Raw genomic sequence first — 12,372 nt, forward strand, 5'->3', positions numbered from 1 at the left:
GAAGACCTGATAAGCAAGGCAGATCGGGACTTCAGGAATTTCGAAAAGCTGCCCGGCGCTCACCTTAAAGATGATCTCTGTCTTTCTGATGCTTGCTATATTAGGCTACTCCCTAATTTCTGTGACACAGGTAGAAGGCCTTCCCCGATCTCTCTCCAAACAGAATCAACTTAGAACTTTAATCAATATGTCCCCAAAGGACGGTGGTATCCTATAAGATTATCCAGGATGAAAGGAGTGTTTCAATTTAGACCCCTTTGCTGGCATTCTAGCCTGCTTGGCAAATGAGTACTAATGCGCATGACCGCTCACAACACTTTAATCATAAACAGCATAAAGAACCTAATCACACAAAGGCCCCAATAGGCACAGAGCCCTTCGGGGGGTGAGGAAGCCCTATTAGAGAACACAAAAATATTATTCTAAAAGTGGTTAGAGTTAAAGATTTAGAAAAATAAGAGTTTAGAATTGTTCATCTTAACCAGGAATGCTAAACAGGGGCTGCCTCACCGGAGCTGCAGAGTCTTTGTGCGGTAAACCTTTTAAATAAATTTAACTGAAAACTTCTGCAAAAGGACTGACCTTTGTGTTCATTAAGGAATAGATTACAGAAAACAGCTTTGCATTCACCTAGGTCATAAAATGTCAACAGGCCCCAAGGCCAGAAGATAATGTATAAGACTCTCACAAAGAAGTTGCAGAAAACACCCTGGTTTCCTGAAGGATAAGCCGATGTAATACTAAACTATCTTCCCCTTAAAAAATGTACTAACTTAGAATATAAAAGCTACAGTAAAAAAAATAAAGATTGGCCAGCCTCTACTACACACCCCCAGTCTGGTCTCTCTCTCTCCCTCTCTCTCTCTTTTTCTCGCCGACGCCGTTCATGCTGTGGGTACCCCTGGATCCTGTTGAGGCTGGACCCCAGCAGAAAAGCTTAATGTTTAAAATGTTTTGGTTATGGGACTTGCCCGGCGATCCAGTGGTTCAGACTCCACTTTCCAATATAGGGGGTGGGAGTTCCATCCCTGGTTGGGGAACTAAGACCTCTCATGATTCACATATGACAGAAGTAACAAATTCAATAAAAGACTTTAAAAATGGTCCTCATAAAAGAATCTTAAAAAAATAAAATGTGTTGGTTAGTGTGTGTAATATTATCTTGTTCATATGTTATTAGAAAAAGATTTTATATAGATAACGCAGCTGTTGCTTCTGCGGGGTGTGTGTGTGCGTGTGTGAAGAACTTGATAACCGTGATTACCTCTAGGGTGTTTGGGAATGGAGCATATCCTTTATCTACTGTGGTTCTTTTTTTAAATATAGTTTTTATTTTCTTTTGCTTTTATTGAGATATAAGTGACATACAGCGGTATGTAAGTTTAGGGTGCAGCATAATGATTTGATTTATATATGTCATCAAATGATTATCACAGTAAATTTAGTGAACACCCATCATCTCATATAGATGCAAAATTAAAGAAATAGAAAAAAATTTTTTCTGTGTGATGAGAACGGTTAGGATTTACTCTATGAACAACCTTCATGTATAAGGTATAGCATGTTTATTATCTTTATCATATTGTACATTATATCTCTAGAACTTACTGGTGTTATAACTAGAAGTTTGTACCTTGTGACTGCCTTCATCCAATTTGCCCTCTTCTCATACCTGGCCTCTGGTAACCACAAATCTGATCTCTTTTTCTATGAGTTTGTTTTTGAAGTATAAGTGATCTATAACATTATGGTAGTTTTCTGTTATATAACATAGTGGTTTGAAGAAAAGCTACAGTATTTAGTGGGGGAGCTTGCCACCTAGCTTCCCAGGTGGTGCTAGCGGTAAAGAACCCACCTGCCAATGCAGGAGACTTAAGAGATGTGGGTTTGATCCCTGGGTCAGGAAGATCATCTGGAGGAGGGCATGGTAACCCACTCCAGTACCCTTGTGTGGAGAATTCCATGGACAGAGGAGCTGGGTGGGATACAGTCCACAGGGCTGCAAAGAGTTGGACAGGACTGAAGCCACTTATCACACACACATGCCTACATTCAAAATAATCACCTTGATAAATCTAGTTGTCATCTGTTACTGTACAAAGATATTACATAATTACTGACTATATTCCTCATGCTGTGCATTTCATACCTGCGACTCATTTATTTTGTAACTAAAAGTTTGTATCTCTCAATATCCCTCACCTATTCCCCCACATACCCCCTCTCCCCTCTGGCAACCACCTGTTTGTTCTCTGTATCTATGACTCTTTCTTGGTTATGTTTGTTTATTTGTTTTGTTTTTTAAATTCCTCATACAATATTTCCCTTTCTTATCTAATTTATTTTAGTTAGTATAATACCCTCTAGGTCCATCCATGTTGTTGAAAGTGACAAGATTTCATTCTATTTTATGGCTGAGTAAGGGAATGGCAACGCACTCCAGTATTCTTGCCTGGAGAATTCCATGGACCAGAGGAGCCTGGCAGGCTACAGTCCAGGGGTCACAAAAAGTTAGACACTACTGAGCGATTGAACTGACTGAGTGTGCAAAATTCCCCCCTACCAAAGGGCAATCTCCTCGTAGAAAATGACTCTTATTTTCTTGTCTTAATTCGGTCATCACTTCCTTAGAAAAGACTTTCCTAATCTCCAGACTATACTAAATCCTACTCCTGATACACCTATACTAAATACCTGTGCTTCTTAGATCTTATCCGGGTTGTAATTTTACATTCATTTGTATAATCATTTGATTAGCATTATTCTTTCTCATAGGTTTGTATGCTCTGAGTGTAAAGTCTGTCTCCTTTTTGCCCACCATTGAGTCTGTTTCATTTCTGGCATATAGTATCTTAATGAATACATAAGTGTATGTTGAATAAACACGTATATAGTGAATGTTCAAGAAATGTCTGTTGAATTAGTGAGTAAATAAGTCTTTTGTCACTAGTATAAACCTATTTGGCAAAGAACCAAATGCAATCGGGTTTCAGAAAGAAAGAACATGCAGAAGCCTATACCAGGAAGACAATGAGATAAGACACATGGGAATTTCTGAATACTTCAGAGCAGAAACCAGATATAAAGTGGGGTTAGTTGAGTTCTTGATCTCATACCAGGAAGCAACTGAGCTTTGGGAAGCCAAGTGGGAACTGGACGCTGAGGGTGGTCAGGCAAGTTTCATCTCAAGTGCTGAGTTCAAGGTCTCTCTTGTGAGTTTGTTCTCTTAAATTTTAACTAATTTCTACTTATAGCAATCTCAGTCTATTGTACTGAGTACTGGTGAAGTACTATATTTATTAATATTTTTACCATATTGTTCTTAAGGACTAATGAGAATATTTTGGTGTTGATCTAACAGAAGGGTTTCAAACAAAGGTGGTTTTCCAGGGTCAGAAAGCAGAAGCAGCCCCACCATCACCAGTGTATCTACCATTCGGGAGCAAGGTTGCCTGAAGAATGGAAACGAAGAAGAACATAAGGGTCCATTTAAAAAACTGGGAAATGAAAGATGGTGACCAGCATGGGTCCAACTACGTCATGTGAAGGTGAGGACCCTCAGGCCTTACCTCCCTCCCGAGAGAACACAGAAACTGGCCTATGAAAGTCAGAATATTCTCACTGGGCACATAGTTTGTGACACACTCTAGGAGATGGAGATGATACTGTGGTCAGTAAGTCTAGGGAGAGGAGAAGACAGGAAACTATAGTATCAGATGGATTTATCTAGGTGCTGAGTTGGCTGCAAATTAAGTGCAAGGGAACAGAACGGAAGAAGCTTATTTCTAATCCGGGTATCAGAGAAGAACTTGCAGAGGTAACACTAAAACTTAGCTTTGGAAAAATGTGCATTGCAATGTGAAGCTGTCGTAATCCACAGCATGAAGGCATGAGTGTGGAAGGCTTAGTCTGAGAAAGAGAAAATGTTCATTGTGAGGGAAGCTTGTTAACAAGACATATCCATAGTGGTAGCTCTACAGAGCAGGGCCAGGTTTTAAGTGCTTTTGGCTGGTATGACAATGAGTTTGGATTGTAGTCTCCAGTTTGTAGGAAAAGGTTTTTAAGAAATGTCATGTAGGAAACACTAAGGTTTCCTCCTCAACGTCTATTTGCTGCCCCACCTCCCTTGTCCTTTCTAACCCAATTCCAATTTTATTCAGATAATCCACCTCTTCCCTACGAGATTCAGGGGGATATGAAGCTAGTTCCAGTTCCAAGGTTAGATATGAATTAACTCAAGCTAAGCATGCTAATACATACCCTTTGCACCGCAATGACTTTTTGGTCATTTGTGTCATTTATGGGTTATAAATAATATAATACTTCATTGTCTAGCATATGCAATAATCATACACAAGTCAGCATTGTCATTATTACTAGTGGCATGTCAGTCCATTTCTGTCAAATGGAGGAAAAAATCTCTGCAGTAATTCCAGTTTCCCACATGAACCTGTATGCAGGTGAGGAAGCAACAGTTAGAACTGGACATGGAACAACAGACTGGTTCCAAATAGGAAAAGGAGTACATCAAGGCTGTATATTGTCACCCTGCTTATTTAACTTATATGCAGAGTACATCATGAGAAATGCTGGGCTGGAAGAAGCACAGGCTGGAATCAAGATGCTGGGAGAAATATCAATAACCTCAGATATGTAGATGACACCACCCTTATGGCAGAAAGTGAAGAAGAACTAAAGAGCCTCTTGATGAAAGTGAAAGAGGAGAGTGAAAAAGTTGGCTTAATGCTCAACATTCAGAAAACTAAGATCATGGCATCTGGTCCCATCACTTCATGGGAAATAAATGGGTAAACAGTGCAAACAGTGGCTGACTTTATTTTTCTGGGCTCCAAAATCACTGCAGATGGTGATTGCAGCCATGAAATTAAAAGATACTTACTCCTTGGAAAGAAAGTTATGACCAACCTAGATAGCATATTAAAAAGCAGAGACATTACTTTGTCAACAGAGGTCCATCTAGTCAAGGCTATGGTTTTTCCAGTCATGTGTGGATGTGAGAGTTGGATTATAAAGAAAGCCGAGCACCAAAGAATTGATGCTTTTGAACTGTGGTGTTGGAGAAGACTCTTGAGAGTCCCTTGGACTGCAAGTTGATCCAACCAGTCCATCCTAAAGGAAATCAGTCCTGGGTTTTCATTGGAAGGACTAATGCTGAAGCTGAAACTCCAATACTTTGGCTACCTGATGTGAATAGCTGACTCATTTGAAAAGACCCTGATGCTGGGAAAGATTGAGGGCAGGAGGAGAAGGGGAAGACAGAGGATGAGATGGTTGGATGGCATCACCAACTCAATGGACATGGGTTTGGGTAAACTCTAGGAGTTGGTGATGGACAGGGAGGCCTGGAGTGCTGCAGTTCACGGGGTCGCAGAGAGTCGGACACGACTGAGTGACTGAACTGAACTGAACATGTACTTTCCAACTATGGGCTAGCATTAATAGTCACTGGCCTCCTGCTTCGATTATTTTCGGTTATGAGTTAAACTTAATGTGGTCCCATGTATTCTTTCCCTAAAGGGCCTCAAGGATTTGGAAAGGATTAGGCATACTCTAATTTAGGAAGAAAGATGGATGAATCCACCTATGTGCATTTACTGGTATGAGTCACTGGGGAGGTTAATTAAGTCAATGAAATGATCCAGAACAGGTGTCTATGGCTGTTTTAAGAACAAGTGCTTTGATGGCCATGAAAACGCATGGCTCAGCTCTCCAACTGCAGGGAGCGGGTATGCAGTTGACAGACGGCCCCAGCTGATGTGTTCCAGAATCCTCAGGGCCAAGGTCACACTACCCAGGAGCTTCTGCTGGCCAGTGATTTAATTATGGTGGGGATACTAAGGAGGGGGGCTTCCCAGGTGGCTCAGGGGTAAAAAATCTGCCTGATACAACTTAGCACCTGAGCGTGCACACTAAGGGGACATGGGATGTATTTGGTGGGTGACTTTTGCTCAAGGACTCTCCAGAGGCCTTGACAAAACTTTCTGAGACCTGCACTGCAATGTAAATCATTCCTTCTTTCACGCTCTCCTTCACTGAGGTTGCAAAGACATCACAGTCTGATGGCCCTTCCAGTCTCCTCTGGCTCCCTCTCTATTTTCTCTCACAAGTGTTTCCATGAATAAACCTTAATAAACCTCCAGCATACCTGACCTCATCTGGCTTCTGCCTCTTGGAGGACCCAGGCTAATAGAAGTGGTTGTATCTCCTAACATTAAAATGCTCAAATGTATTTATTAAAATTGTGTTGTATTCTGAGTAAAGGGCAAAGTCATCAGCTTGAGAGTATTTATGAAAGACTCATCCACTACATTTTTCTTTCTTTAGTACATGTAGGATAACTTCTATTCAAATTATGGGGCTTCCCTGGTGGCTCAAAGGTAAAGAATCTGCCTGTCAATGCAGGAGACTCACATTCGATCCCTGGGTCAAGATCTCCTAGAGGAGGAAATGGCTACCCACTCTGATATTCTTGCTTGGAAAATCCCATGGACAGAGGAGCCTGGTGGGTTATAGTCCACAGGACTACAGTCCATAGGGTTGCTCAGACTGAGTGACTTAAGTATGCACGCATTCAAATTATAGCATGGTCTATTTCCAAGGGCAAGTTTCTTCCTGCATATTTATTTAAAGCAATGAAACTGGAGTTTGCTGGCCATCTTGACAGGTGGCCAGCCTGAACTCAGAGTTATAAAGGTTTTCATATTCTCTTTTGGTCTACTTGTGAAATTAATATGGGCTTATATTGGCTCCTGTTTAAATCACAGAGACTTCACAGATAACAGGAGTGGGCATATGTACAGGCTGCTATATTGTTGATGAGGAGAGGAGGGTCTTCTCTATATTTCTTTGGGTCCTCTTCTTTTTTTTTTTTTCCATTTATTAGTTGGAGGCTACTTACTTTACAATATTGTAGTGGGTTTTGTCATACATTGACATGAATCAGCCGTGGAGTTACATGTATTCCCCATCCCAATCCCCCCTCCCATAGACCCAGAGGGATCGGGTAAAGTGGGTCCTCTTCTTAACTTGAATGTTTTTATACTGCAACCTTGATCATTTTGCCTTCCTTCCCACCCTGTCAGCACTGTCTCAGTTCTCGAATTATTCTAAATGATTTTGGCAATCTGTGAAAGTGCATCTTATGTCCAAATTTAGGCAGTTCATGCAAGGAAATGTTTAATACCTTCAAGAACATATTTCTTACATAATTATATGAGTTCCTATATAGTGCAGATGAATGGACTTAACTTTCTGATGGCCCTTAGGTGTATATACTTGTATTAACACAATCCTTAGCTGCTGACACTGTCATCACTGATCAATGCATACCTTATTTGTATTTCACTCATTTATTTATTTCTGATATAATGGGACCTATGAAGCCAACCACCTAACATGACACTTGAACATTGGAAATAACTTATACTGCCTAAGCTTTCCTTTCAAAGAAATGCTTCTCTTTATGGCATTTAAATCACAAGAATCCAAATAAGTAACATTTCTGTAACTCTCTGGAATTAGAAGTGGAATTGTGTTTGTGTAGCTAGATGTCTGAGAAGTTGAGGATCAGCCCACCCCTTCTCAACAGCACTTGGAAGACCGACTCCAATCATGTGGGTTAGTGAAAGAAATCTGTTTCAAAATGGAAGCCAAGCAGGGGTCCAAAACCTTTGGAGGAGTAAAGAACATAGGCATGAACGAGTCCTGAAGGTGTTACTTTTGTCAGCAAGGTAGCGCTACTGGTAAAGAACCCATCTGCCAAGGCAGGAGACATAAGATTTGATCCCTGGGTCTAGGAGATTCCCTGGAGGAGGCATGGCAACACACTCCGGTATTCTTTCCTGGAGAATCCCGTGGACAGAGGAGCCTGGCGGGCTATATAGTCCACAGGGTCGCAAAGAGTCAGACACGGCTGAAGGGACAGCACGCTCTCACGGCAGTGTTTGATTACTTACTGGCCTGTTAAGTATGTACATTAGGGAGGTTGTGACCTTGAGTGGGGACGTTGGTTTAGGGACTAGGTAGATCAGAGAGTGATAGTATTAAGAGGAAATATGAAGAAGAAGGATTTCCAATACATGCAGCTGCTGAAGACTGGCAGTAAGGTCAGTACTCATTAGAGTGCTCCAGTTGGCCTCGGAAGGTGGACGGTAGAAGAAAGTAAATGATGTAGAAGGAAGAGACTAGGCATAGCAGTAGACAGAGACCTGGGAGCCTGGAGATGTCCACCGGATGGTTGACTGTTTCTCTCAACGCAGGGATCCAGTCGTCATGTATGGATATGAGTTGGACCATAAAGAAAGCTGAATGCTTTTGAACTGTGGTGTTGGCGAAGACTCTTGAGAGTCCCTTGGACTGCAAGGAGATCCAACCAGTCCATCCTAAAGGAGATCAGTCCTGGGTGTTCATTGGAAGGACTAATGCTGATGCTAAAATCTCCAATACTTTGGCCACCTGATGCAAAGAGCTGACTCATTTGAAAAGACCCTGATGCTGGGAAAGACTGAAGGCAGGAGGACAAGGGGATGAAAGAGGATGAAATGGTTGGATGGTATCACCGACTCAATGGAACTGAGTTTGAGTAAACTCGGAGTTGGTGATGGACAGGGAAGCCTGGTGTGCTGCAGTCCATGGGAGTGACTGAACTGAACTGAACAGGGAAAAAACAGCTGAAAGTCAATTGTAATGTTGAGGCAACAAGACAAAGAATATGCCAAAGAGACTGACAGATGCATAGAAATCTTCTGATACCATCTGGTCTCATATACAACTAAAACTTATCAAAACTATCAAACAATAGCTCAGGAAAGCTTACATCGTGGTCTTGAAATGCTCCTAGATGAAGAGACAAACATCATGTACCTTCTTGGGAAAGAACACTTGTTGGCGATTCTCATGAACACCCTGTTGAACATTCATTCACTTAACAGATACTTAATCAGCAGACACATGGTGAGTCAGAGACAAACTTTGTTTTCTGTGGAACACCTGTAGAAACAGGGAAGGGGAAGTGTGTCTGAATAGTTGGAGGGTATTTAGTGTGGTCAGAACTAGAGAGTGATGGGCAGATATGATGAGCCTGGACACCTTGGTTGGATCCAGGTACTTGAGGGCCTTATAAGCCATTTTAAGGGTTTTGATTGGATTGTATCTTAGTCAATATGTAGCCATGGAAGGATTTTTATTTGAGTTTATTAAAAATTTCTCAGAGTAATACATGCACAAGGTAAAAAATTAAATAGTACAGAAGGACTTAAAATGAAAAACACAGTTTCCCACTCCACCCTTTTAATACTAGTCCCATACCCTAGAGGTGATGCATTTAACAATTTCTATTTTTAGATATTCTGTTAACTAACTTCCTAACATTAAATAATATGTTTGAACAATAATTTCTTGACTTATTAACTTTAGACAATCTTTAATAATTCCCCATTACAAAAGATAAGGATTTAACTTACACTATTCCCACCTTTCATCTGCCTATCCTTTCCCAATTTTTTGATAGATATCACTTTTAATGCTTCTATTGGTTTAATTTATAATTTTGAACAGTAACTAATCCTTCAGTCCTTGTCCCATTAACTGTAGACTTTTCATCCCCGTTTTGAATAGACAAGTAATTCTACTCTTCTCTCCACCGCTCTTCCCTCAATGAATTCTCAACTTCTGCTTTCTTTTTCCTTTTATAAGATAGGTTACTTTCAGTTTTATTTCTGGATAAAAGATTAGGCCTCTCATGTTTTGTTTATAGGCTGATCAGACCACTGAATACCAATAAATAGTATTCACATTATTTTGGCTTTGTAAATACTGTTTACTGAGAGTTGGCGGCTCAGCAGTAAAGAATCCGCCTGCCAATGGAGGAGACCTGGGTTTGATCCCAGGGTTGGGAAGAGCCCCTGGAGAAGGAAATGGAAACCCTCTCCAATATTCTTGCCTGGGAAATCCCATGGGCAGAGGGGCCTGGTGGGCTACAGTCCATGGGGTCACAAAGAGTTGGCCATGACTTATGGACTAAACAACAAAGTAGAAGCTACGATATTTTCTTCCAAACATATTCAATGTCACGATTCCTATGTCACTTGAAAAGAAATATACCTACCGCCAATGACAAATCCAGTCTCTTCTTATATTCCGTGAGTAATTTTTGCTATCATTATCTCATAACTGGACTTGAATTTGACATATTTTTGTTTTGTTTTCCTTTGTGTTTATTAAAGAATGCATCTCCTCCATTTCTCAAACATTCTAGCTTCTCAAGGATAATGTCTATGGCACAGAATCAGAGAGTCTGAGACCATGTACTCTCATCTGAAATGGGTCTCCTGGATAATGGTCACTCTGGAGTGAGCCTTCCTGTTGGATAATGGTCACTCTGGAGTGAGACATCTTGGGTGAGGTTCACTGTCTTCTGGTTCCAATTTCTTCCTCTTTCCTGATTTTCATCTTCATTTTGCTGCAGAATTTCCTTAGCAGGTGAGAGAGAATTTCCTTTCCAAGTGCAAAGAAGGTAGATGTTCTGAAAACTTGCATGTCAGAAAACTTCCTTCGTTTGGCTTGCTGTGGAATTTTGGGTACAGAGATTTTCCATGTGTGAAGACATTCCTCTATTGGCCTATGTCATTGTGTTGCTGGTGAAAAATCTCCCAATCTATTTCTCATCCCTTTTTAGTTGAGCTAATCATGATGATCTAACTTTATCTTTTCTCTTGGCACTTCTAATATCTTTGCTTCATCCTTAATATTCCAAAATTTCAGAAGACTGTGTCCAGACGTAGGTTGTATGGGGGTCTTCTCAATTTGGCGATTTAAGTTATTTCTGTTCAATTGTTTTTCTTTTTCTTCACAACATTTTCTATGTTCTCTCTTCTAGAAACTCCTAACAGATACTGATTGTCTATCTCTCCCCCTGCCCTTTATATTTCCTATTTCTTTTTGCTCCACATCTGGGAAGATTCCCTCAATCTTGTCTTAGAGTCTGTCTACTAAATATTTTTGGCAGCCTTATTTCAGTTTAAGGGTTCTTATTTTCAATGTTTTCCCTTTCTTTGTAGCACCCTGTTTTTAATCTTACAGATGCACCTCACGTCTCTCCAAAGATACAGATATTTTAAGTCATTTTTCCCATGCTAACTCTGTTTCTCCCAGAATTTGTTATATTTTTCAAATCTCTTGAATCCATGCTGCTTTCCTGGTCCCTTCCCCAACCACTCCCCCTAAGGCTCAATGTCTTGGGAATTCCGAGCCGACGATTTTCACTGAAGAATCAATATGAGTTTTTTATATAGTTGCTTGGGCTCCCTGTGGTCTGTCTGCTTCTGCAGGACGTCTTTCTGTGACTGAAAGCACTTGGTTACTTGAGTAGGGATCTTGGCTGTCAGCAGAGAATTAGCTAATAGGCTAGGGGCTCGTTTATTTCCATAAAAGAGAAATTTACTTTGGAGCACCAACTCCTACCTCTCCTCAAGCAGTTTATCTGATTCCTTTACACAAACACCACCAACAGAACAACCACAATAACAACAGACTTGAAACCAATGGTAGGTTGCCTGTGTTCTGTGCACAGACGTTGGGGTAGAATGGGAGGGGAATCAATTTCACAACTGACATAATTCTTTAGTAAATAGACTTTTCAGGTACCCAAGTCTCTTGGGGTTTTGTGTCCAGATCAGCTTATATTCTGCCTGCAAGGAGCTGTACTCTTTCATTATTGTGTCTTCCACTTTCTCTCTTTCAGGAATGTGTTGAGATCTCCTTCACTTACAACCAAATTCCTTCAGTTTTCTTTGCTGAGATGACTCAATTCTCTTTTATGTTTCTTGACTTCAGTTTCAGTGGGGCCTGGGGAGGGAGGGAAGTAAACTTACATGTTCAGTTCATCATCTTAAATTCAAAATCCCGCCGGAAGCTTTTAGTCGGGGCAGTGACATGGACAATGTGACATTTGTGAAAGGTCCCCGGGGCTTATACCACTGAGACTGGATTAAAGAGGGTAAGAATCAACATAAAAATAATTCTAAATGACTGAGCATCTAATTTTCTTTCTGAGAACATAGCCAGGTCTGGGACACTTGGGAGTCAAGATGCTTTCCCACAATAGCCTGTCAATGAAAATCCAATAAGCTAGCAGAACACTTTCATGGTGCCCTAGGGAGGACCGAAACCCGACGATCCCAGAACCCAGATGACTGGGCTGATACTAAAGGGATCGTCCCAGCACTGTCCACTGGGAAGCACTCCATTGGGAGCCGACCTCAGTCTTCCCTTGGACTGGCATTTGGGGTTTGAAAAAAAAAAAAAAAAAAGGACTCTGTTCTGATAAAATTAGATGGGGGGTAAGTACAGGCA

At 40.9% G+C, this 12,372-nt stretch overlaps 1 protein-coding gene across 3 annotated transcripts in view; it reads right to left on the reverse strand.

Moving 5' to 3' along the window:
* Positions 1–9,196: 9,196 nt before the first annotated feature.
* The window catches only part of TCAF1 (TRPM8 channel associated factor 1), a 46,470-nt gene continuing 43,294 nt past the window's right edge, over positions 9,197–12,372 (reverse strand). For all 3 annotated transcript variants that reach the window (XM_043872080.1, XM_043872082.1, XM_043872081.1), the window contains exon 9: positions 9,197–11,865. In XM_043872080.1, the coding sequence (XP_043728015.1) occupies positions 11,856–11,865 (10 nt within the window). In that variant the 3' untranslated portion in view covers positions 9,197–11,855. The remainder of the gene's footprint in view (positions 11,866–12,372) is intronic.

Source organism: Cervus elaphus, chromosome 18 (assembly GCF_910594005.1).
Source record: "Cervus elaphus chromosome 18, mCerEla1.1, whole genome shotgun sequence".
In the NCBI taxonomy this organism is placed as follows: domain Eukaryota; kingdom Metazoa; phylum Chordata; class Mammalia; order Artiodactyla; family Cervidae; genus Cervus; species Cervus elaphus.